Genomic DNA, 26,900 nt, shown 5'->3' with positions numbered 1-26,900 from the left:
AATTTGTGTGGTTTGAATTTACTTTATCATTATTTATTTCAATTGCAATCTAATTTATCAATTTGTGTCAAGTTAATCCACGTATCCTTAAAACTACTTACAAATCCAATTGTTATCCAATTTCGAGGGTAAACATATACACAATAAGTATCAAGTCTAACCTCAAAGAAGTAGTAGCGAGGCTATAGATCACATGATACTTACAACACAAATATAAATAATAGAGCTTAGAACTGAAACAATTAATAATATCATGAACAACATGCATTAAAGCTATAAAATCAATCGAAAGATATAAAGCATGCCTTTTCAATTCAAGATATAAGCATAACGTTACTCAAATATGGCATTTAAAGATGACATGCTTCAATCAACGAGGTTGAGGTTTAGCTAGCATATATAGGTGATTTGTAACAATTAGCATTCAAATAAATGCTTCAAAATGAGTTAGGGATGTTTATGTATGCTCAAGACTCTATCTCTAATCATAACGGGTACACGATCCATGTAGCACGATACATAATCCATGTATCACTGAACCCGATACACAATCCATGTATCATTGAAACCCAATATACAATCCATGTATCGATCCGATACATAATCCATGTATCGATCACGTTCATATGACCCAAAGTAACATATGTTATCACCTGACTCTAGAGGGATGAGTCCTTGTCTAAGCGAAAAAAAGGTGCTTGATAGCTCACTCATAATCAAATATTCACTCATCATGTCCTGTGTGCCATAACTGTATCTCAACTTCACGACTTTACCTTTCGTGCCACAATCTCAGTCCAGGTCAAGTATCCATATACAAAATATATGCATATGCCCAAGAATTAATAGATAAAATATGCACAAAGACTTAATAATAATCATGCAGATATGTGCTTAGAAAATTCCTATATGACTACAGTTAGTTCAAGCAATGCAACATATCAAGAATAAGTTCTCATGCCTTTATAAATAACCATAAATTTATGCATGATCTCTATCATGAATAAGAGAGCGAACATAATCATATAACCAAATAAATAATGAATTAAGATGAGAACATCAATTCTACCCCGAGCATGAAATAAACTGGTACGTGCATATAAGCTCTCCACCTCGCACATACACCACCCCCAATGCCTTAAACACATAGAAATCAAGTCAATGCTAGGTGGTTTCTCTCTTAATAAGGTTAGCCTAGAGACTTTGTAATACTTCTAGTAAACAAGCCTATGGCAACATCAGTAAAATCATTGCCAAAGATAGAGAAACCGTTGCAATAGTCCTACTGCGGCGGTTTGGGCTCCGTTGCAAGTTAAGGGATTGTAATTGGTCTATTGCAACGGTTGTTTGCAACGGTTTCGGGGCCGTGGTCATAGCTGTATCTATCGCAATGGTTTTACTGCGGTCTATTACAATAATTATTAAAAGTTGTCGCAACGATTATGAATCGTTGCAATACGACTACTGTAATGGTACAAAACCGATGGAATAGACCTACTGGAACAGTTTGTTGATATAGTTTAGCTTATTTATTGCAACGGTTATTAGAGCTATTGCAATGGTCATTACAAGCTATTGTAACCGTTATTTCAAGTTATTGCAACGAGTTTTCGAGCTATTGCAACATTTATTACAAGCTATTGCAATATTTTTTACGACCTATTGTAATGGAGTAAAATATAATCCATTGAAATTTATACAAACCATGAAAGAAAATTTTATTCATCAACAAAATCATAATCGAAAATATCCAACTAGTATTATCCATATATAAGAGAAAATATAAAATATTGGCTAACAATTCAAGAGTTAGAATACATATAAGTTTGCAAAAAATTCAAAAATAAGACCGGTCCTAGAACGTCTGAAGGTGTAGATCAACCAATACTCTTTAAGTAAGGTCTTCACTGCTTTCATCTCCCATTTGTTCATTTTCTTCACCTATAAATTTAAAAAGCATAACAATATTTAGAGGGTATGAAAAAAAATAAAAAGAAAAGAGAAAATTTCAACAAACTCTTAGAGATATCATAATTTAAATTGGAATATAATATTTAACGAGGTTGTGACAATTATTATATGTAGCTCTATTTCATATAAGACAAATGGGAGGACATTCAAAAAAACCAACTTCCCATATAATTCAAACACACATTCTTTCTGTAACCTAATTAGTTAAAGACAATATAAGTCTACAAGAGAGGAAGCCACGTAAACATTGGTACCAAAACCAGTTTTCCGGACTATAGCATGCACCTGGTTCCCTTCTAATAATGCAGCACAAGAAGATATAATAGAAGAAAGCATAAACAGGTTATGACCGACCCCCGATTTTTGTAGCCTAACAGTATAGCCTCCTCATATAGCCCATTTTGGACATACCTAGCAACCATTGAACTCCAAGTAACATCATTCCTCTCAGGCTTGGAATCAAAACCCCAAAAGCATCGTTCATCAACCCGCATTTAGCATAAACATCAAGCAAATCAGTAGACACAAAAACATTTAATTCTAGTGATACCTTAAGTGCAAGGAAAGCTATAACTTGTGGTTAGTTTATACAATAAAAAGAAAGATACAGAAATGTATTTTAACTCCATGTACATTATGGTAAGTAAAAGCATCACAAATGGAACATGCTGCTAGCACATTTTTTTTATCTTGAGACTAGGTGAATTTGGATGTAGTAACATGAATATTTTTGTTAGTTATTGCGCGACTAGTACTCCTTTCTTTTCAAGTTACAATTCATGGAACTATTTATCATGGTCAACAAAAGTAAAAAGCTTAACGTTTTCTTGTTCAAATTCAACAACAGATCTCCTAATACTAGGTCAAAGCAATCCATGATATTCTATTTGGGCGGCAGAAAATTTTAGCAGATGTACAAAATTACATTATGTTGTTTCCTTTAATCAGAAACCTAAGCATCTTCAACCAACACTTCAACAAGAAAGAAACTTGAGGTACGCTATATATGGAAATGATGAGAAAATACAATCAAGAATGTAAAGCATTGTGACCAATTTCTGCAAATCTGTTCTTTTTCTTTAACAACAAAATTACGACCATTGTACCAAAAAAGAAATAGTCAGGAGAATAACAGAAAGAGGGAGAAACATAAAAAGATAGCTAAATAACTAGGAAAAAGGAATTACAGGAACCTCTCTTGTAAATCTCTGTATGTATATGATATAGAATGTTATGACGCTATTAAATTCACATTCCAATGCAACTATTAATTTATAGGACTGATGGAATGGTTATGAGACGAATATTAGGATGAATTAAAAAAAATGCACGTTTCTAACTATAAGATGCATGAAATTTCAGTAAAGAACCTAAATGTACACCTTAAATTTAAGAATTCCAACTCAAGTATATATGACCCGAAGGCATAAGAATACTTAAAAGAAAAGGATTTTGAGAATGCTTAAAAGTTAGGAATTTTGATAATGCTTAAAAGCATATACACGCGCGGATACTCCATGTAGTTCCTTTGTAAGTAAAAAAGCAATCTTGCACACTGCAGAAGTAGTCGCATCATACAAAATAAACAACAACCACAACAACCTAGTAAAATTCCACTAATAGGGTCCGGAGAGAGTAGTGTGTACGCAAACCTTACCCCTACCCCGAAGGAGTAGAGAGGCTGTTTTTGAAAGACCTTCGGCTCAAAAAAATAAAAAGACAAAAGGACAAAAAGGAGATAATATTAGTATCACAACATCAATCATAGGAAAAATAGGAATACCATGAAATCCAGAAGAAAGATACAAAGCAAAGGGAGATAATATTGGTATCACCACAACAATCATAAGAAAAATAGGAACACCATGAAATCTAGTAGAAAGATGCAAAACAAAAGAGATAGCTAGTAAATAGGACCTGCCTAAAAAGCGAAATAGTGAGACACAACATTGCCACTAGCTATCTTAGACAAAAATCCTACATGGCTAGTCCCACAATGGTACGAAGTAAGGCACGACTCAACTACCTTATAACCCACAACCCTAATACTCGACCTCCACATCTTCCTATCAAGTGTCATGTCCTCGGAAATATGGAGCATCGCCATATCCTTCCTGATCACCTCTCCCCAATACTTATTAGGCCACCCTCTACCTCTTCTCGTGCCATCCATAACCAGCTGCTCACACCTCTGTACCGGAGCATCTGGGCTTCTCCTCTGAACATGTCCGAACCATCTAAGCCTCGCTTCCCACATCTTGTCATCAATGGGAGCCAGGTGCACCTTCTCCCGAATATCATTATTTCTAATCTTATCTATCCTAGTGTGCCCGTACATCCACCGCAACATCCTTATTTCTGCTACTTTCATCTTTTGGATATGTGAGTTATTAACGGGCCAACACTCAGCCCCATACATCATGATCGGTCTAACCACCGCTTTATAGAACTTACCTTTGAGTATCGGTAGCACTCTCTTGTCACACAGGACTCTAGATGCTAACCTCCACTTCATCCATCCTACCCCAATATGGTGTGTGACATCCTCGTCGATCTCCTGCCCCTGGATAACCGAACCAAGGTACTTGAAGCTGCCTCTACTCGGGATGACCTGCGAATCAAGACTCACATCCACGCCTACTTCCCCTGGCTCAGCGCTGAACTTACACTCCAGGTATTCCGTCTTCGTCCTGCTAAGCTTGAAACCCTTAGACTCAAGAGCCTGTCTCTAAACCTCCAGCCTCTCATTAACACCGGCCCGCGACTCATCAATCATAACTATGTCATCGGCGAATAGCATGCACCATGGCACATCCCCTTGAATATGGTGTGTTAACGCATCCATCACAGGGCGAATAAGAACGGACTGAGCGCAGAACATTGGTGTATCCCCATTATAACCGAAAAATGCTCAGAGTCACCTCCTACTGTCCTAACCCGAGTTTTAGCCCCATCATACATGTCCTTAATCGCCATAATGTAGGGAACTGACACACCTTTTGCCTAGGAACCTTGTCATACGCTTTCTCTTATCTCCAAAGAACTTCTCTACGAACCTTGTCATACGCTTTCTCTAGGTCAATAAACACCATGTGCAGATCTTTCTTCCTCTCTCTGTACAGTTCCACCAACCTTCTAACAAGGTGTACAGCTTTTGTAGTCGAACGACCCGACATGAACCCAAACTGGTTGTCGGATACAGACACTATCGTCCTCACCCTGGCTTCAACCACCCTCTCCCATACTCTCATGGTATGACTCAGTAATTTGATACCCCTATAATTGTTACAACTCTGGATATCACCTTTGTTCTTATACAATGGAACCACTGACTCCACCTCCACTCATCCGGCATCCTCTTCGCCTTAAAAATAATATTAAACAACCTAGTCAACCACTCCAAAAAATCGAAAATCTTATACAATCCGAAATTTAGAAGCATCAATTATAGGATTGCGAGGATTCTAACCTTGATTGTTGCTACCAAGATATGGTCGATGAATTAGCTGATTAGCTACTACTTGTGTTAAAGAAGCTTCACCTAATGAATGAGAATACAATGTTGCTAAAATATTAGCATCAATTGGATATCCAAAACGTTGAAGTTTTGCTATGATATCTTCTATAATTTCTTGTCTCATCATTGTCTTTTGTTCCTCATATTGTTCCTTCTGTTCCTCATTTTTTTCCTCCAATCGTATCATCCTCTCTTCCATTGTTTGCATGAGATCATTTGTTACATTTGAAGAGGGTTCGAAATGTCCCACTTTACCTTTCAAAGCAGTTTTTGTAACCCCCACACATACAATCTCAAACGTCCGGATGTTCAGGTCCCATGATTGATGCAAATGCATTAATTGAATCACCACCATTTTCACTTTGTTGCGTTTCAATATTCTTTATTTCATCCTGTAATAAAAATAAAATAGAATTCAAGTAAAGAAAAAGTCAATATGAACATATTATTCATCCCAACAAAATGGAAACTAGATAGAATTCGCACAATTTGGCTAGTTGTATCTTCATTCGATTCCTTGTATGTTCGATCGGGTTATCTTTTTCTTGTAGCCACAAAGATATCCTTAAGTGATAGTGGATCAGAAATTTCTTTCTCTTTTTCCTAGACACTTTAAAAGTAGTATAAAATATTGTCTTAAAAATGATAACAAGTTCATATTTAATGATAAATAAGAGCAAATACCAAATCATTGCCGACTACAGCAAAGCTTGTTTATCCAAGAATGTGTGGAGTCTTTAACTTTTTCCGATTCTCAATATTAGTTGTTGACATTTTCTGCAAGTAAAACAATAAATTTCAATTTGAATCTGTCAAAAAAAGAAAAGAATTATTTTTCCTTCATGAATATTTCTTGGCAGAAGTTAACACTAATGAAACTCATTCTGATAAACTTACCTTGTATTTATTAGAGTTCCAATATTTGAGAAGTTCCTTAAATTGATATGCTGGAATATTTTCAGGCCTTTTCTCCATTCGAATTTCGTCATTATGATATGCCATAAAGTGATCTTTTTTCAATTGACTCTTATACCTTCTCCAAGAACCTTGAATTGCTTCCAAAGTCCAATTTTTTTCAATATAAAAAATATCATATTTTTCCTACAAATTGTTTTAATGGGTTAGTGCAAAAGTATTAAGCATGTTCAACCAAAAATAAATTTGAGAACTGAGAACCTTAGTATATTCCCACAAATCATATTTTGTGTCAATTTTCCTCTAATCAAATATATCAAGAGGGCAAAGGGTCGCATTCCTTGCCAATGTACCGAGGAAGCTGCCAAACTCCATCAGAACTTCTTTAGTAGGACCAACAGGTTGACCAAACTCATTGACCATAATTAATTTACGTTCACTCCTTCCATGTACCCTTAGCATCCTTGTTTACCTCTTTTTCTCTTTTGAGTACAAGATCCTACTATAATACAAATCAAAAGTAACCTCCAATTTAGTAAAATAGATATATGATGTAAATATTTTAAGGTAAAATCTAAATGTTCTTACCTTGTTCATTTGCTACAAGAGTATTAGCATCCAATTGCACTTCTTGCTCTACTGATTGTGTTGTAGGGGTGGTTGAATTAGTTTGTTGTAACGACCCGACCGGTCATTTTGAGCTTTTACATTTCGCTTGGTAGTTTGAGAGCATGAGTAGCTCCGTATGATATATTATGACTTATGTGAATCGACGATTTTGGTTTTTAGGTTATTCGGAATCGATTTGGAAGAATGAATTTCATGGTTTAAGCTTTAAGTTGGAAGAGTTAACCAAGTTTGACTTTTGTGAATTTGACCCCAGAACAGAGTTTTGATGATTCCGTTAGGTCTGGATGGTGATTTTGGACTTGGGCGTATGCCTGAATTTACATTTGGATGTCCGTAGAAGAATTTGACACTAATTGGCGAAAGTTGGAAATTTGAAAGCTTGAAAAGTTCATAAGTTTGACCGAGAGTTGACTTTGAGGATATCAGATTCGGATTGTGGTTCCGGGAATTTGAATAGCTTCGTTATGTCATTTGGGATTTGTGTGCAAAATTTAAATTCATTCCGGGTTTATTTGATATGTTTCGGCTACAGTTTTAGATGTTGAAAAGTTCAAATTTCATTAAGTTCTATTTGATGTACGATCCGTCGTTTCGATATTATTATGCGTGATTTCAGGCCTCGAGTAGGTCCATATTATGTTATGGGACTTGTTGGTATGTTCGGACGTGATCCCGAGGGGCTCGGGTGAGTTTCGAACGAGGTTCAGATTTGTTTGGATCATTTTTGGCTAAAGTTGCTGGTAGCAGATCTGGTGTGATCGCACCTGTGGCTGCGTTGCGCTGGTGCGATGGTCGCAGAAGTGACAGAGGAGTCACAGAAGTGAGGTGTGAGCTGGCGAGAAAGACCGCAGAAGCGGAAGTAAGGGCGCATCTGCGCGTCCGCAGAAGCGTGAGACTAGTCGCATAACCGGCGTGTGGCGCAGAAGCGGGAGTCATTTGTCGCACCTGTGTGTGCGCAGAAGCGGGGAAAGCTCCACAGGTGCGGAAGTCTGGTCTTTAGAGGGCTTCGCAAAAGCAAGAATTTTCCGTAGAAGCGGAGGTCGCAGATGCGACAATGTGACCGGTTTTGATTATATATTTTGAGCTGTGGGACTCGGATTGAGGCGATTTTGGAGGCCAATTTCATCACAAGGATTGAGGTAAGTGTTCTGCACTCGGTTTTGATTATATTTTGTGATTTCATCTTCATTTTTGGCAATTGGATTATGGGCTTTAAAGAGAAAATTGGGGATTTTAGTCTAAAGTTTCATAGAGTGAGTTTTTGAGTTTTGAATGTCTATTCGGAGTCGTATTTGAGTGAAACTAGTATAGTTGGACTCGTAATTGAATTGGTTGTCGGATTTTGTGAGTTTCATCTGGTTTCGAGGTGCGGACCCAGGTTGGGCTTTTGGGTCGATTTCGGATTTTTGATTAAGATTCGACCTTTATCATTTGGAATTGTTTCTTTGGGCTTTATTTGATGTATTTGAGCTGTTTTTGGCTAGTTTCGAGCCATTCGAAGGTCGCTACATGTGGGATGGAATTTTGGAGCATCGATGTGCTTGCTCGGTATTGTAATTGGCTTGTTCGAGGAAAGTAACACTTCTAAACTTAGTGATGAGGATATGAAACCCCGAATTTCGTGTTATGTGTTTGCTGTTGAGGTAACACACATGCTAGGTGACGGGTATGTGGGCGTCCGCCGTGTGAATTGTAACTCCGTTATTTATGTGGTGCTGTGTAGTTACTTGAACTTATCTGTAATCATGAAATCTCTACGTACTAGAGTTATTGAGTTGTGATCCATCTAGAAATTATGTCTAGGCTACATGTTTATTCTGTTAGGACCCACTGAGGTCATTATTGCTGTTGAGTTATTTGCTTACATTGCAATTTCATACTCAGTCATGTTCATTCATTTCATATCATATCTCAGTCTCTGTTGCTATATATTGACACATCATATCATCATTTTGGGCTAGTTTTATGGCATTGTGGGCCTAAGAGACCGGAGATATTGATGAATAAGTGAGGTCGAGGGCCTGATTGTGAGGTTATTGATATTATAGCATATGAGTTGTTCGTGCAGCATGTGAGTTGTCCGTGCAGATCCAGATATTGATACTATAGCATGTGAGTTGTCCGTGTGGATCTAGATATTGATATTATAGCACGTGAGTTGTCCATGCAACACGTGAGTTATCCGTGCGGATTATAGCGCTTGGGCTGAAGGAGCCCCTCCGGAGTCTGCACCCGCCAGTGAGCGCAGGTACCTATTGAGTGCCGTGTGATTGGGAGGACTGAGTGGATTGATACTCTGAGAGTATGCATATGGTTGTTCACTATGTTACACTGCATTGACACGCACACTTGACATATAGTCATAGAGATGCATTTTCCTCATGTTGTACGGTATCACGTCATTCATGACTTCTCATACACATTGACATGTAGACATAGAGATGTACTTTATCTCGTGCCATTTGATAATGAAACATTTACAATCATGATTTTACAAACTTACTCATATTTTGGTATTTTCGGTAAAATATTTGGGTTTATCACAGATATACTTGAAAAGCATGCCTATTTTATGGAATTATGAACGAGTTGAACATTATATTTCTGAGCTATTTACTGTACCACTTTTTATTATATTGTTATGAGCTGTTGTTGGCTATTGGTGTTGGACTTTGACTTGTGTTCCAACTCGTCATTACTTTCAACCTAAGGTTAGGCTGGTCACTTACTGAGTACATGGGGTCGGTTGTACTCATACTACACTTCTGCACCTTGCGTACAGATTTTGGATGTTGATGCGGCTATGATCGACAAGAGTGTGATTTGAAGACATACCTGCATTCCTTTTGTAGCCACCTCTTGTTCATGGTAGCCTTAGATTTTTAAAGATCTGTTTATGTACATTTCGAACAGATGATGTATTTATTTCACACCAGTTTTGTAAATTCTAATGTTAGAGGCTCATGATTTGTACTACCAGTCCTTGGGAAGTTCTTGAATAAAAGCGGCTGTAATTTCATTTCTTTCCATAATAAATCTCATTTGTATTGGTTAGTAGTTAATTGGCTTACCTGATGGGTTGAGTTGGGTGCCATCACGACTAGGTGAATTTTGGGTCGTGACATTTGTATATGGGCTCCTACCCCTGGGTGTTGTGGCATTGGTAGCTGATGTTCTTCAATTAAATTTTTAGAAGCTAACGCTCTTCAGTTAGCCGTATAGAGCTTGCTGGAATATTAGTATTTCTGGTCCGCAACAACCTTTTTTGATTTGTCAAAGATGTAAGTGTTCCTGCTTGAACGAATGTCGAGCTTTTCACTTTTTTATTTTGTTTTTTCCCTTCTTGCATCATGACTACAATTTTGAAGCAAGTAAAGATATCAGCAGCAACATTGGTGGTAAAGATGGAATGAAAATTATCAAGAGCAGAACTATCTTTGAGACGATGACACCATAGAAATCAGAAGTTCATCATTTGAGTCCATTGTTTCATCTCAATCTACAGGAAATTTGCTTCCGGTTGCAGCTAAAGTTGACGATAGTCATATGAACGCGACATTCCATGATCAGATTCTTGGGTTATATGAACGGTTCTCACATATTAATGTCGCTTAAAATGAACAAAAACTGGATGATGGTTATAATCATTTGCCTGCAGCTGTAGCACCAGCTCTTCCTACTGTAATTGGTGGTGCAGATGCTATGTTATCAACTGGTTTTGTGAAATCTACAGCTGCTAAAGATGGTGAGAAAACAGATCATGGTGCACCTACTAGGCTGAAGTTATCAGCAGAAGTATTTGTTGGTGTTCCAACAAATTATTTTTTATTTCAAATCATTTATACTATTGTGATCAAATTTCAGAAAAGAGAAAATCACTCTTACCTTCAATCTGGAGAAGTTGAATTTCCTATTATGATCAGATTTCTCAGCTATACCAACAAATTCAATGACAACAATATTCTCTTCACGTAACTAATTTGCAGCACCCTGAAAAAAAGGTAAGAAGGCAAATAGGTTATTACGATGGTCTAAGAGCAGAGTGGAGACATGAAGACCAAGGCAACCAATGACAAGTAAAGACACCAGCACATATTTCCAATTGCATATCACACTATTCAGAATTTAATCAAGATTGACATGGAAAAAATAATTAATTTACAATCCACAAAAACCGAATTACAGAATAATAAAAAAAGGAAGATCAAGTATCATTCTTTCTCATTCTCTTTCAAAGCAATTGTACAAAGAAGAAAAGAACAAAATACAAAAGACAACTCTTCCAATGTTTTCATATTCAATAATCAAGAACCATCCAATCCCAATTAGTGTCATCAAAATCATCTTCCCTTTCTGATGTATCCATATCTTGTGAATGTTGTGCATGAGATGGCATATCAATAAAATCACCAGGTACATCTTCTTTCGACCATATGACGTCACCATCGGGTAATCTATTTGATGAACCAATGTCGTCGTCGAGCTCCCTCCAAAATGTGTCCCCAACATTAGGACAATTTTCTTCCTCCAAATCATACAAGTCAACAGGGATTTTGGTCCTTTCATAATAAATATTTTTCTCATTTGGATCCTCCACATAAAAATCTTGATGCACTGCATAATCTATTGAAATTTACCTGAGTTAATCCATATCCATCTATTTTGTTATGAAATCAATCACATCTAAGCAATACAACACTAAAATAACCCCAATAATCAATTTCAATAATATCCTGAATAGATCCATAATAGGTAACCTCTCCATTGATGGGGTTTTGTTCCCTAGCACTAGCAAAACTATCGGTTGTTGCTAATAAAGTCACTCCATAGTTTTGAGTCTTTAATCGAGTATCCCGTTCCATCGTATGAAATTGTTATCCATTATTGAAATATCCAGTATATCGTTTTGCCACCATATTTGGCCCTTTAGCTAGCCATCGAAATAGAAATGAAAGAAAATACTTTGTAACCCTAAATTCTCTCTTCATAGGCGACTACAAAGAACAGTAACTTCACGGACAAAAATGGTCACTGATCCCTTGTCCGGTGGTGAAACTTCACCGGACCAGTCCCAACAATTGCGTATCCCTGTGCACAAACCCCAGGTAGGCGCCCCTATAAATTCTTCCCCATCTGCTGCAGAAATCAACAATGGTGGAATTATCAGCTCACCTAAAAATCGCCAGAAAAGAGCAGGAATAATCTGCAACGTCCCTAGGTCAAACCGACTAACTCAGACTCATGGGGATGGCTCAACACATCATTTACAGTCAACCCACATAGTCTCATACAACACCACAACAGGAATCCTTGACTCTGAAAAAGGGAACAATGTCGACAAACAGCTGCTGGTCGCACATGGAGCTGTATATGTCAAAATTTTTCAAAGACAATGTCAATCCGCTACAATTGATCTAGATATTGATCCCAAAACCTCAAACAACAACCACGCTGAATAATTCGTTACAACATGAAAGAACATAATATACGCATAAACGAATATGCCATCTGTTCGACGAAATGCCAAGGTCAGTTTTGATTTCAATATTAATGAACGGATGAATGGTTGTGCTTCACAAAGTCATGTTGAGATTAGTCGTCATGAGAAATCGCAAAAACACTCAACAAACGGGAGTGATGCAAAGATATCACCTACAACAAACAACAATGTTGTAGGGACATATTTCTACTGTGCGTTCTGAGCTTCGAGATGAGCTCAATCCATGTGAGATACCTGTCACCAACAATAACAAAGTGATTGATAAGCCACTAAGCAGCCCGACCCCATCGCCTTCAGGATGTCCTAAGTACATACAAGATACAAAATGAGTAGGGTCACAAACTATCAATTGTGGAGAATACACTGCTGAACCATCCCAACACCAGCGCAAAAATATCCCTCCCAACCAAAATCTAACTACTATTGACAACCTATCTCTACTACAACATCTTAGCCAATCACCTCCCTCAGAACCTACATACAAGGTCCCAAAGATTTCAGCTAATTATGGTAAACTAATTCACCACAGAAAAATTATGGTAAACCATTTCAGCTAAATGGACCACAGAAATAGCTGGATCAGCTCCTTGTGGTACAGAACAACAATCAGAGTAACAAGGAAAATAGGGGGTTGCAACACCAAAATGAGGAACAACATCAAAGCTTAAACCACAAGGCAACAAATCAGCAACAACCAAGGGATAACCATTCTAAGGATCAATGGCATACTCAAAAGAAAAGAAATTTCAGTGGTGTAAACCAAAGAATCAGGCAATAGAAATTTAACCATCCAGCAGAACATGTAATAGAGGCACAAGTGACCAAAGTAGACAAGTCCCCAGCTAGAAAATCTCAAGCTGTCAGTCCGGTTTTCCTAGAGCCTTTGGAAGATCCCAGTTCAAATCCTATAATCAATGATCCAGAGGTTCCATTTCAACAGCAATTGCACCAGTGCCCATTGCATTAGCCTCCGCTACTGGATCTCCAATGTAAATCCAATTAAATATTCCATTGATACACCCAAATCAGGTACTACATGACCTCATCACACATAAGGAGTTGCCTATTGAGGTTCATAACACTTTGTTGGATAAGCAACAATTAGAAGATGAAGCTGATGATGAAGCTACTGCTGAGAACTCTAAAGCTGTTGCAAGGGAAGGAGATTTTTCACCTAGGCTTTCATCCAGAAATGGAAAGGAAGGCAAGAAGCAAACACAGGCTAAGGAGACACTACCACCTATAAGAATCGTGCCCAAGAGGGCAGCCTCAACAACTAGATGATGGTTAAAACATTGATATGGAACATAAGGTCTGTCAAGACTCAGCAGGCCTTCCAAGGAGTTATCAGCATGCAAAAGCAACATAGATTTTTCATTGTAGCACTTTTGGAGCCTTTTCAAAGGCAAGGGTTAATTCACAACTACAGGAGAAGGCTGGGTATGGAAAATGCAATCTCAAATGTCAATGGAAAGATATGGTTATTTATTGATACTATGGTAGAGTTGGAGTTACTAATTGATACTGAGCAATAGCTAACAATCAAAGTATTTCATCAAGATATTGGTAAGTACATCATGATGACTTTTGTATATGCAAAATGCTCATCACTGGAGAGATTAGAACTTTGGGATAATCTATATTACCTTACTATTGATATGGAGTTACCCTGGTTGGTTGGAGGATATTTTAATGTTGTCCTTAATGAAGAGGAGAAAATAGGAGGATTGCTAGTGTATCTACCAGAGTATGAAGATTTTGCTTTCTGTGTCAATTCCTGTGGACTGTTTGATACTGGATACAAAGGTAGTCCTTTTACATGGTGGAATGGTAGATCCAATGCAGAATGCATATTCAAGAGACTGGATAGAATCTTTGTCAATCAACAATTCAATACAATATTCCCAACTATTGAAGTGGAGCATCTCATAAGGACTAGATCTGACCATGCACCATTGTTGATGAATTGTGGGGAAGATGCTGCTTATTTTGTTAAACCATTTAAGTTTCTCAATTTCTAGAGAACACATGACTCTTTCAATGAGGTGGTAAAGCAGAATTGGGTGGCAAACTTTGCTGGTGACCTTTTTCTAATGTTCAAATAAAAGTTGAAGAGGGTGAAAACAACCCTATCACATTGGAGTAAACTTACTTATGGAGACATATTCAAGCAACTGGATATTAGGGAAGATATTGTCAGGATTAAGGAGATAATGTTTGAAGAAGAACCAATAAGGGAGAACAGAATTGTATTGCAGCAGGCACAAGTAGAATTGAAGAGCTATCTTAGCATTAAAGAGCAGTACTGGAAATAAAGGGCAGGGATGAAATGGTTTGTTGAAGGTAATAGAAACATCATCTTCTTCCACAATCATGTCAATGGCAAGAGACAAAAACTTCAGCTCAAAAGAATTCAGAATGTTGTTGGTGATTGGCTTGAAACAAAAGAATCTATTGCTAATGCTGCAATGGAATTTTATCAACAACAATTCACACAGGAAGGAGAGTTTACAAGTTCTGAATTACTTCACAATGTACCTGCTATGATCACCAATGATCAAAATCTAGAACTCTGTCAGTTCCCTACAATAGAAGAAGTCAAGAGTGCAGTCTTCGCAATGAGTGGGATAGTGTAGGTGGGCCCGATGGCTTCACTGGACTTTTCTATCAACATTGCTAGGACACTATTGGAGAAGACATTTACAACATACTGCAACAATTCTATACAGGGGTATCATTGCCAAAATCTTTAACACAAACAAATCTAGTACTGCTTCCTAAGATACAACAAGTTCAAACATTTTCTGACCTAAGGCCTATAAGTCTTAGTAACTTCATCAATAAGGTAATCTGAAGGGTGTTACATGACAGACTGGAAAAGATCCTACCAATACTTATTTCTCCCAACCAGTCTGGGTTTGTGAAAGGAAGGAGCATATTTGAAAATATTTTGCTTACTCAAGAGATTTTCAGTGATATAAGGTTAAGAGGGAAGATAACCAATATGGTGATCAAACTTGATATGATAAAGGCATATGATAGGGTATCTTGGAGATACCTAATGCATGTGTTGAGGGCAATGAGATTTGCTGAGCACTTTATCAACATGGTGTGGAGCTCATTGGCTAACAACTTGTATTTAGTACTAATCAATGGTCAAGCTTCAAGATTTTTAAAGTCCAGCAGAGGTGTCAAACAAGGGGATCCATTGTTTCCATGTGTCAAACAAGGGGATCCATTGTTTCCATCACTATTTATTCTATATGCAGATGTACTATCACGATCACTGAATAAGTTGTTTGAAGACTAGAAGTTCATAGGATTTGGAATGCCAAAGTGGACAGACCCATCAAACCACTTGGCATATGCTAATGATACAATAATTAGCACATCAGCTGACCCTTACTCCTTAGGAAAAGTAGTAGAACTACTCACACTTTATGAACAAACATATGGACAGCTGATTAACAAGACAAAGACCTCTTACTACATGCATGACAAGGTGGCAAGATGCATAGTTGATTCTAATTGGTTTGTGACAGGTGTTAAAAAAGGTAATTTCCCTTTCACTTACCTTGGGTGTCCAATTTTCTACAAAATGAGAAGAAAGGATTACTACAATGATCTAATCAAGAAAGTGAAATCAAAATTACACTCTTGGAAAGGGAAACTACTATCTTTTGGAGGAAAGACTACTCTTATAACTAGTGTACTTCACAGCTTGCCTACTCATATTCTGTCAGTTCTGGACCCTCCTAATAATGTCCTTCAACATCTACATAAGATGTTTGCGAGATTCTTTTGGAGCACTAAAGATGAGGGCAGACGTAGACACTGATCCAATTGGCTAAATCTGTGTCTACCAAAGGAGAAAGGAGGACTAGGGCTAAAATCTTTGTTTGACGTTTCAAAATCTTTGTTTGCCAAACTATAGTGGAGGTTTAGGACTATAAAATCATTGTGGTCCAATTTCATGTGGAACAAATATTGTAAAAAGGAGATGCCTACTATTGTCCAATTCAGACAAGGATCACATGTTTGGAGAAAAATGATATAAGCAAGAGAAGATGTGGAACATGAAATCCCGTGGGAATTGAATAGTGGTACCACTAATATATGGCATGAAAACTGGACTGGTATTGGAGTTTTATATCATGTTGTACCTCAAGATTTCAACATTAATGAACAAATAGTGGAAGCGGTAGACTTGAGATATGGGAATGTCTGGGATGATCAACTTCTGGGGAAAACTTTTCCGGAAAACATTGCTGAACACATAGGGAATGAAGTTTACTTTAATTAGAGTGATGACCACTGGGATAAACCTATTTGGATGCCCAAAACTTCAGGTAAATTCATAGTTAACAGTGCATGGAAGATTCTGAGACACAGAGCATCAGATAATCCAAAATTTAGCAAGCTTTGGACAAAAGGATTACCTTTCAAAATTTCATTCTTCCTATGGAAATTGTGAAAAGGAAAGATTCCTACTGATGATCTAAGGAGAAAAAATGGATATCTAGTTGTGTCGAAGTGCTGGTGTTGCTTACCACCACATGAGGAATCATTCCAACATCTATTCCTAAAGAGTAATACTGCAGACAAAGTGTGGAAACACTTCCTTCATGCAGCAGGAATTATAGTACAGTTGGTGTAGGTACATCAGGTGATAAGAGCATGTTGGACTGAGACATGTTGCCCAAAACTTAGGCCTTTATACCAGGCTGCACCTGCAATTATTACATGAGAACTTTGGAAGAGGAGAAACAAAATAAAGTATGGTGGCACAATCTCTGCAAACAGGGTGATCCATGAGGTTAACAAAACTTTACATTTTCTTGCAAGAGAAAGATACCCATGGCTGTCAAACATCCCATTACTATGGCTAGATATCATCAGATATTTTGAAGACTACAAACCATATGTAGTGAGCAGAAGAGTCACTTGGGAGCTACCCTATGAGGGGTGGTTTAAATGTAACATAGATGGGGCATCCAAAGGCAATCCCAAGCCTAGTTCATATGGTTTCTATGTATGTGATAGTGCAGGTGATTTAGTATACGCGGATGCAACACCAATAGGAGATACAACCAACATTGTGGCAGAAGCAAAAACACTTCTAAATGGTCTAATATACTATGTTGAGCAGCAAATGCACCCACTAATCATGGAAACTGACTCTTTGGTGATGCAAAAGATCATCGATGGGGAATGGGAATGTCCATAGACTATACGTGCAGAAGTCAAGAAGATAAAGGTCATCAAAAATAGCTATAATGTCCTGTTTCAGCATGTGCTTAGTGAGGGCAATGCAGTTGCAGATTTCTTAGCTAACTTGGTTTTCTATTTTGCAAGTAATACAACATTCCACTCGTTTGAAAGTCTACCTACTGTAGGAAAGACGCTCCTTAACATGGACAAAGCACAAATCCCTAACATTAGAGTAAGGCTTGCAAAAAGGAAAGCACCAGACTGATGAATATATTCAGTTCACCTATCCTTGTTGTGGTTACTAAACAGGTTATTTATTATAACTCTTAAACTAGAGGTTCAGAAAATTCTCTGAGCTTTTACAGAGAACTATAAGATAGGGGCTTACCACATGTTTGTTAGAAGGTTTGCAACAATGAGAACCTTCAATTACTAGGACTGATTGTGCTAGAATACATGAGAGCACATTCGTTGGTTGATGAATCGGTATATGGGATGACACTGTCCAGTTATTCCATTTGGAATAAACCAGACACTTATTGGTTGGTTATAGCTGCTTATGCACAAACACATAGCAATGTATTCTGGCAACGGATTCTTCTGTGCTACTTATACTGCTGGTCTTTTGATACTGTGGGTTGGGAGGTATAACATGGTAGTATGCTATCTTACTGCAAAGCTCCCAAAACACACAAGAACCTAGGAGCAGATTCTTTCCTCCTAACTTGTTTGCTACATTTTGACGGTTCCAGAGATAGGCTCAAAATATTGAGGCATGAGCATGGAGTGGTCTTAGCATCCCAAATACATAAGTATTCATTGACGCTACAACTACAAGTTTTCTCCTACAAATACATCAACGGAACATCACTTCACAGCAAGATCAAGCTATAATGTTGTTGCACACGACCTTACTATTGCTGGTGTGATTTTAAAAGTACTTACTGTTTATTTGTGGTCATATTAATTCCCAGTGGTATTAGCATGTTATCTTGCTCATTCTGGGAGTTGTTCGAAAACTTACAACAAAAACACTTCAGCAACCCAACTTTCAGTATACAACAGGGGAAAAAATTGTAAGATACCCTTATATGTCTCTAAATAGATTTAGCATTATTATGGGACTGTTATAGCATCATAAACTGCTTGGCATGTTCAGCAATCTGCTGCAACTATTCTGGCATTTGGAGAATCATTTTTACTTAGCTCTCTTATCGCTTATAGAAATTCATTGGATCTTAGCTGTTTGGTTGGTAGAAGTTAACAACTACACACTACGTCTCGCGCAGAGGAAGCTCATAGTTCTATGCACTACAACAACTCTGATGCTGTATTTTCAATTCTTCAGCCCCAAATTAAAGATATCCGACCTTCAATGCTTTATGAAATGTGGATTTTTAGATACCTATCACACACTGGATCCCATGGACAATTTGCTGCATTTTATGGTTTCATCATCACACGTGTATAAGTATTCATTAATGCTACAACTGCAAGTATGCTTCTACGACACATCAAAAGATCATCATTCCTCAGAAAGATCAAGTTACACTGTTCCTGTACAACACCTTACTATTTTTGGTGTGCTTTTGAAGAAGCTTCTACTGAGGAGGTTGATTATGCTGCATTCTTTTGGACTATATCCTTTCTTTATCGATATGTTTCAACATTCAGTAGTATTAGCATTACATAATGCTCAATCTGTGGTTGCTGCATCACTAGACGGGAAGCTACAATTTAATTTCCCCAACCTTTGGTTTCCACTGCTACTGTTCTGCTGCCCCATTATCAGCATTTTGGTTTTTCATTGGCTTAACACTCATCCTGGTAATTGTGGAGAAATGATTCATTATCAAGTGTTCAAACAAACGCTTGACAGAATATACGAACTTGTGAAGTCACAGAGTCGTATCTCAACACATATTGGTCAGATGCGCTTCAATGGTCATATGGCTCAACTATCAATTGCTGCGATGGACAAATTAGGGAAGTTCACCGACTGTGTGGAGATGAGTCATCTCCCAGTGATTCAATTGTCCTTAGCTGGGGTTTTGGTCAACCTTTCTCAATGCATACTGGACCTCAAGCAAAGAAATCTCAAATGCCTATTTTCTATATCAACAAGGCTGTTGGAAGTCTTCAGCCCGAATTTGAAGATGTCCGAAATGCTTTGTTTCACAACTTGTGGATTTAAACATACCTACTCATTTGGATTGCAACAAATGGTGCCGGGTGAGAGCTTTAAAGGTGCTACAAGGAATTATTTGCAATTGGGGTGTGAATTCAATATCGTCAGCAACAATTGCATGTTTTAAATTACTAGCTTTATTCTTTCCAGTTATCATTATGGTATGGCTATATTATATTTGGTAGCAATAGCCATTGGCTTTATTTGTTTTATTATTTTCTTTTACTTGAAATGTAACGCCCTAAAATTTTTTGAAGTATTTTAGTGTAAAGCCCCGTAAATTTTGCAAGTGAATTCAAGGTTTCGTGGTGCCGGAGTAGGCTTACGTGTTTGAGGATGGTTTCGGACTTTTTGGGTTGAACAATACAATGGAAAGTAAAGGAATATTTTTGGAGAAAAAATGTATTTTTTGCGGTCCATTATGCGACCGCAGAACAACTCTGCGGGCCACATAATGGCCGTAGAAGTGAGCAGGAGAAGGGCCAGTCTGGGGGCAATTATACGGTCGACTATGCGACCGCATAACTATTATGCGATGCATTATGCGATCGCATAACAGTTATGCGGACCACATAGTGACCTCATGCACGGACAAATTTTTGATCGTTTTGGTCTGTAATTATGCGACCGATATGCGGTCCGCATATCCATTATGTGGTCGCATATGTGACCGCAGAACCTGTTCTAGAGCTCCATTTTTGGGTTCTTACAACCCAACCCTACTTCGTTAAATACACGCAAAGGGTCAGTTCTGAACATAAATTCTGATGTTTTAGAGAGAAGGGAGAGTGTTTTAGAGAGAGAGGAAACCCTAGGCTAATTATTCATCAAGTCTTGCTCAAATCTTGGAAGATTAATAAGAAAAAACCCACAAATTCTTTATCTAAGAGGTAAGGTTCCATACCCTAGTTTTTAATTTCGAATTTGGGTAGAAGATGGTTGATTATGAGTATGATTCATGGGTATGAGATTATTATTTATACATGCATGTACCAATAAGAATTGTGGGAAGATTATTGAGCTGAAATAAGTAAGGATTGGGTTGTGGAGTGAAGGAAATCTTATAGAAGAACCTTGTGGTTAAATTTGCACACCTAGTGTCTGATAAAATACTCAAATAAGCTGAGACCATGAATATCTTCCTAATTATAGTTCAATTTTGTTATGTCTCAAAATAGATCGGGATTGCTAACAATTCCAGATCATTCTAGAGTTAAGGAAGCTCAATTGAGGTATGTTGGTTAAACTTTCTCTCTTGGAATTGAATTCCATAATGTTTCCGTAAGTTTTAAAGTATGGGTTGCGTATTAAAAGGTTATGGCTTTGAGTCGTATTTCAATGAAAGATAGTATGCCAAATTATGTGAGAAAATTTCAATATTCTTAAGACTCTTAATTGCTCATATGTGTACCTAAAGTCTTGATTTGAAAATGTCTTATTGTTGATAATCTATAAAGATGGTTGGAAGTGAAATAAGTTAATTGGGGATATAGAGTGGGGCCAACGTGTCAAGAATTTAAGTTATGATTGTGTCTAGTAGTGCAAATGATTTGAGAAGATGCGGTAAAGAATATTAAATGAGCCTCGACTCAATTGTTTAAAAATGACTTCGAAGATAAAATTACCTAAAAGTTTTTGTACTAAATTCATGCCCATTAGTGGTTGCTTTAACTAATGCTTTTCTTTATAAATATATCTAGCGTGATTCGAGTTCTATATACTCATATGTTGAACTGGTATATTGTCATCGCTAGGGAAGAGCATTGTAAGAATAAATGGTGTATTGATTGTTTATAATTTTCATGTGTGTTTCTATTGTTGGATGGTATGCCTCATTCTTTGTTAAGAAACCATTTGTGTTTGAAGTTTCCATTTCAAATGGATTTGAAGTATATGATTTCTGAAATATCCTATATGTTGATACTTGATGGTGATCTTTGAAATTAAAAGAGGTGAAAGTGTAGAATATGAAATACGGCCATCGTGCCAGGAATAAAAAATCTTGTGAATGGTCTAATGAGCCAAGGAAATATTGTCGTTGTGAATGACTGGCAATACTAATGAGAATTTATACAATGTGAAGGATGTTGATGTGAGTACAATTGTATTTATGATATTTCTATTTGCAAATCAAATCAAAAATATTTTTGGGAGTATCATTAGCAAAATAGAGGAAGGGTGGGTTATCTGGCCCACACCTGAACTACACGTGCCGGTGTAGGAGTGGATTGTGATTATTGCCCTTATTTGGGATGAAATTAGAACCTTTGGAAAATTGTGATATTATTCCCCTTAATTGGGATGAAACTGGAACCTTTGTGGATTGAAAAAGTCAACTCACATGGCATATGATGGAAGGCAACCTAGCTGAGCGGATGGAGATCAGACGCCATATTGCACATATGGTGGTACTACTCTTGGTAATAACTTGTTTTCGCATCACATATCAAACCACATTGTTCGTGGGGAGATGGCCTAGCTGATCGGGCCTAACAAATATGGTGGTATATCGATGCTAATGATCTCCCAACCAAATTTGTATATGAAGTTCGTATTTTGAAAATTATTATGTTTTAACTGAACATTTGGATATTATTGATTATGACATGTTGTTTCTATGTATTGCCTTTTCTTATGTGGGTATTCTATTTTGAAAGAGGACTTTTAGCTATGCATACTAGTGCTATTCGACAGTACTAATGTCCCTTTTGCCGGAAGCGCTACATCTTTAATGGATGCAGGTGGTTCAACAACAGGCGACATTGATCAGTGATAGCAGTGCACTCTTTTCAGCTGATTTGGTGAGCTCCACTTCATTTCGGGGTCATGTATCTTTTGTTTCTCATGTACTGTATTTTGAGTTATAGTCGGGGCCTTGTTGCTGGTATTTCTATATTACTCTTCTATTGTTTAGAGGCTCCGTAGACAGGTTGTGGGTTGTGGTTGAAGTTGGGAATTGAACTAGAAATGTTGGTATTTGGAAATCATGTTTTTCATTAATTCTATAAACTCGTAATATTTTGGAAATTATGAATGAAGCTGATAATGAGAATGAAAAAGGAAGTTGTTAATAAAATCTTTTCAGTGAATGATTAATGGAGTACATCTCCTCTTTATTCATGGATGAGTTTGGGTAGAAGAAAATCTAATATGCTTGCTCGGCCGGGTTCTCTCGGTTGAGCGCCGGTCGCGCTCCCCGAGTTTGGGGCGTGACATGAACAATTGTGCAACTTTCACCCCGTTTGGGACTTTTATATATATATATATATATATATATATATATAACAGCTACTAGGTGAATAACCTAGTAGAATATTTGCTTAAACAAAAAACTAGCCATCGTAAATGATTTGGCACTTCAATAGTTTTAACTTTCTATTTAAATCAATTACTAAATTCCTGGCTGTGATTCCGTGCTCTTACCCATGCATTTGATCTAGTATGATTATCAATTAAACTCTTATGTTCCCTGCAAGCATGAAATATTTCAAATTAAACTTTATGAATGAAGTTTAAAATATTTAATCATATAAGTAAATTAATAAAGTTTAAGATACAAGTGAAAATTAAATATCTTATCTTACTTGATAAAGTTCTCCACTTGTTCATCTCCAGTATTGAACAAGGCTTATCGATGTGCTTCAAAAGATAACTGTAAATCCATAGAAAAAGTCTTGCCTTTCCTTTTCTTCTTACTTCCAATTGGATGGCCTATTATAGGAAATATAGGTGAAAAATTATCTCCCTCTGTTTCAATTCCCTCATCATCCTCATATTGATACCTATTGAATCTTGTTTTTACCCCATCATGTAGGTATCTCGAACAACAGTTCAAGAATTCTTCGGCTAAAAATCCCTCCGCTATTGACGCTTCTGGATGAGCCTGATTACGAACAAACGCCTTATACTTACACATGTTTCTCTCAGTGGGATACGTCCAACGAATATGCGTCGGACCCCCAAGCTTTATCCCATTTACTAAATGGACAGGCAAATGTACTATTATATCGAAAAAGGTTGGAGGAAAAATCTTTTCAAGGTCACATTCAATTTCATTGATTTCAGACTGCATTGTATCAAAATCTCTTCGCCGTATAACCTTGCTACATATGGATCTAAAGAAGTTCCCCAACCTAATCAAGACCAAAGAAACATTCTTGGGCAACACTTTTCTGACGGCAACCTGGAGCAAGTAATGCATTATAAAATGAGCATCATGACTCTTGTACCCTGATATTTTCGTCTCATCCACTTGCACACATCGTGATATATTTGAGGCACGTTCTTTTGGTAATTTGGCATTTCTTAAAACATTGCAAAATAACTTTTTCTCTTCTGGTTTCATGGAGAAACAAGCTTTAGCCAAATAAACTTTTCCATTATTATCTTTTACTTGTTGAAGCTCCTTCCGTATCCCCATATCTTGCAAGTCATAGCGAGAATTTACATGGTCCTTTGTTTTTACAGGTACATCCAATAAAGTCCCAAGTAAACTATCACAAATATTTTTCTCGATGTGCATCACATCAAAATTGTGTCGTAATTTATTATGTGCCCAGTATGGCAATTCAAAAAAAGCAGATTTCTTTTTCCATGGACCCTCACTATCCCGACGCCTCTTCTTTTGGCCCTTTCCAAAAATACTATTGAATTCACGCAACTCTTCCAACGCTTCTACACCCGATAATGGAGTAGGTACTGTTCTATGATTCTCCTTACCATCAATGATTTCTTATCTCTTCGAGATGGATGATCAAGAGACAAAAATGCCCGATGACCCAAGTAACTCATCTTACGACTATGTTTTAAATATTGAGAACATGTGTCATGATTACAAGTTGGGCATGCCCATCTCCCCTTGGTGCTCCATCCAGAAAGCATTGCTAGTGCTGGAAAATCACTAATGGTCCACAATAAGGCTGCACGCATTTAAAATGTTTGGTTAGAATCAGCATCATATGTTTCCATCCCAGTTTCCCTTAGTTCCTTCAATTCAGCAATTAGTGATTGTAGGTACACATCTATATCCTTTCCCAGAGATGATGGACCTGGAATGTTCGTAGACAAAATTATATACTCTGGCTTCATGAAAATCCATGGCGATAAATTATAGTTCATTAACATAACAGGCCATGTGCTATGGGAAATGCTCATGATTTAAAATGGGTTGAAACTATCACTTGAAAGACCCAATCTAACATTACGAGGATCTCTAGCGAAGTCTTCATGCAAGGAATCAAAATCTTTCCAAGCTTCACCATCAATAGGATGTCTTAAATTTTTATCATTGGGTCGTTCAGTAGCATGCCATCTCATAGCTGCAGCTGTTTCAGAACACGTGAATATCCTCTGAAACTTAGGTTTTAAGGGAATGTATCTTAAAACCTTTGCAGGGACTTGGAGCTTGCATTAGTCAATGGGTCATTAACATTCTTCCATCTCGAAGACCCACACACAGAACAATTCTCTGTCTTTGCGTTTTCATTCCAAAATAGCATGCATTCATTAGGACATGCGTGTATTTTTTTTATAATGAAGACCCAAATCTTTTATCATACTTTTCGCCTTATAGAAATGTAACACCCCGGAAAAAACATTTTCGAAGTTCTTAAGTGTAAAGCACGGTAAAATTTATAAAGAAAATAATATTTTATGGTGCCGGACTAGAATTACGGCTCTGACTTTTTGGGTTGAACAATGCATGGAAAAGTAAAGAAAAAATTTTGGAGAAAAAGTACGTTTATGCGGTCCATTATGCGACCGCATAATCACTCTGCGGGCCACATAATGGCCGCAGAAGTGAGCAAATATGCGGTCGACTATGCGACCGCATAGTGACCGCATACACATATAAATTTTTGATCATTTTTTTCAGCAATTATGCGACCGATATGCGGTCCGCATATCCATTATGTGGTCGCATATGCGACCGCAGAAGAGTTCTGGAGATCCATTTTTGGATTTTTAAAACCCGACCCTATTTAGTTAAATACACTCTTTGGGCCATTTTTGAACTATAATCTGATATTTTAGAGTGAGAGAGAGTGCCCTAGAATGAGAAGGTGTTCTTCAATAATTGTTCTTCAATTCTTGCCCAAGTTTTTGAAGATTAAGAAGAGAAACTCACTAGGTCTTCATCCTAGAGGTAAGATTCTATACCCTAACCCTCACTTTCAAATTTTGTGTAGAATTGGATAATTAGCTAGATAATTTCTAGGCAGGAGGGTTGTTTATTTACATGCATATGATATCAAGGGGTGTAGGAAGATTGTTGAACTAGGCATGGTAAATATTGGGTTGTGGGATGATGGAATTCTCCATAAAAGGGCCTTGAAACCTTATGCACACCTTGTGTTTGATAAAATGCTCAAATGAGCTAGAACCATGATCATCTTCCTATTTTTTGTTCAATTTGGTATATTTCTCAAATAGATTGAAGTTGCTAAGAATTCCGAAATATTTAGAGTGTAAGGAAGCTCAAGTGAGGTATGTTGGCTAAACTCTTCTTTAAGAATTGGAATTCCCATTATCCTTGTAAGTTCCAAGATGTTGATTACAAACCGAGTATTCTGATAAGTTTAGTAATAAAGATATTTGTTCAATTTGTGTTTCAAATTCTCTCATCATATTGCATTATAAATTGAGGATGTGTTTCAAAACTATGGATTGTGTATCCACATGTTATAATTTCAAGTAGTGATTTATGTGAAAGTTATTATGCCAAGTTGTGTAGAGATTGGGATTTTGATACACCTCCACCCGCACATATAGGGGTGAGGCGGCATGACCGCTTTGTGTAGGGACTATGGTATTGTGGGACTACACCTCCACCCGCATACATTGGGGTGAGGCGGTACGACCGCTTTATGTATAGTTTTGGTATTGTTGTGGCACCACCACCCACACATATATATATTGGGGTGAGGCGGCATAACCGCTTTGTGTTTGTATTGGTATCGTTGATACAA

General features: G+C 37.4%; 2 protein-coding genes across 6 annotated transcripts; both read right to left on the bottom strand.

Annotated features, from left to right (window-relative positions):
• Positions 1-1,790: 1,790 nt before the first annotated feature.
• On the bottom strand, positions 1,791-7,094 carry LOC108944168 (uncharacterized). 5 transcript variants are annotated; one of them, XM_070181710.1, is made up of 4 exons: positions 6,386-7,094; positions 5,975-6,265; positions 5,441-5,880; positions 1,791-1,941 (listed from the first exon to the last, which is right to left on the bottom strand). In XM_070181710.1, exons 3-4 carry the CDS (start codon positions 5,841-5,843, stop codon positions 1,892-1,894), a joined length of 453 nt encoding a protein of 150 aa, XP_070037811.1. In that variant the 5' UTR covers positions 5,844-5,880; positions 5,975-6,265; positions 6,386-7,094; the 3' UTR covers positions 1,791-1,891. The 5 variants fall into 5 exon arrangements, with proteins under 5 accessions (XP_070037811.1, XP_070037812.1, XP_070037813.1 ...); XM_070181711.1 differs by having other exon boundaries at positions 5,441-6,091; positions 6,173-6,265; XM_070181712.1 differs by having other exon boundaries at positions 6,173-6,265.
• Positions 7,095-11,110: 4,016 nt separating this feature from the next.
• On the bottom strand, positions 11,111-24,651 carry LOC108944167 (uncharacterized). The gene is made up of 2 exons (XM_070181708.1): positions 23,259-24,651; positions 11,111-11,957 (listed from the first exon to the last, which is right to left on the bottom strand). Exon 1 carries the CDS (start codon positions 24,452-24,454, stop codon positions 23,561-23,563), a length of 894 nt encoding a protein of 297 aa, XP_070037809.1. The 5' UTR covers positions 24,455-24,651; the 3' UTR covers positions 11,111-11,957; positions 23,259-23,560.
• Between the last annotated feature and the right edge of the window lie 2,249 nt (positions 24,652-26,900).

This window comes from Nicotiana tomentosiformis, chromosome 7 (genome assembly GCF_000390325.3).
Source record: "Nicotiana tomentosiformis chromosome 7, ASM39032v3, whole genome shotgun sequence".
Taxonomy (NCBI): Eukaryota; Viridiplantae; Streptophyta; class Magnoliopsida; order Solanales; family Solanaceae; genus Nicotiana; species Nicotiana tomentosiformis.
Note: the sequence above shows the minus strand (reverse complement) of the source record. Positions and strands in the feature narration are given on the sequence as shown.

Coding starts and splice junctions, on each gene's coding strand:
- LOC108944167 (XM_070181708.1), bottom strand. CDS start 24,454: ATGCACATCGAGAAAAATATTTGTGATAGTTTACTTGGGACTTTATTG.
- LOC108944168 (XM_070181709.1), bottom strand. CDS start 5,843: ATGGTGGTGATTCAATTAATGCATTTGCATCAATCATGGGACCTGAAC. Junction 1,942..5,440: donor TCTTGGTAGCAACAATCAAG/GTTAGAATCCTC, acceptor TTAAATTTATAG/GTGAAGAAAATGAACAAATG.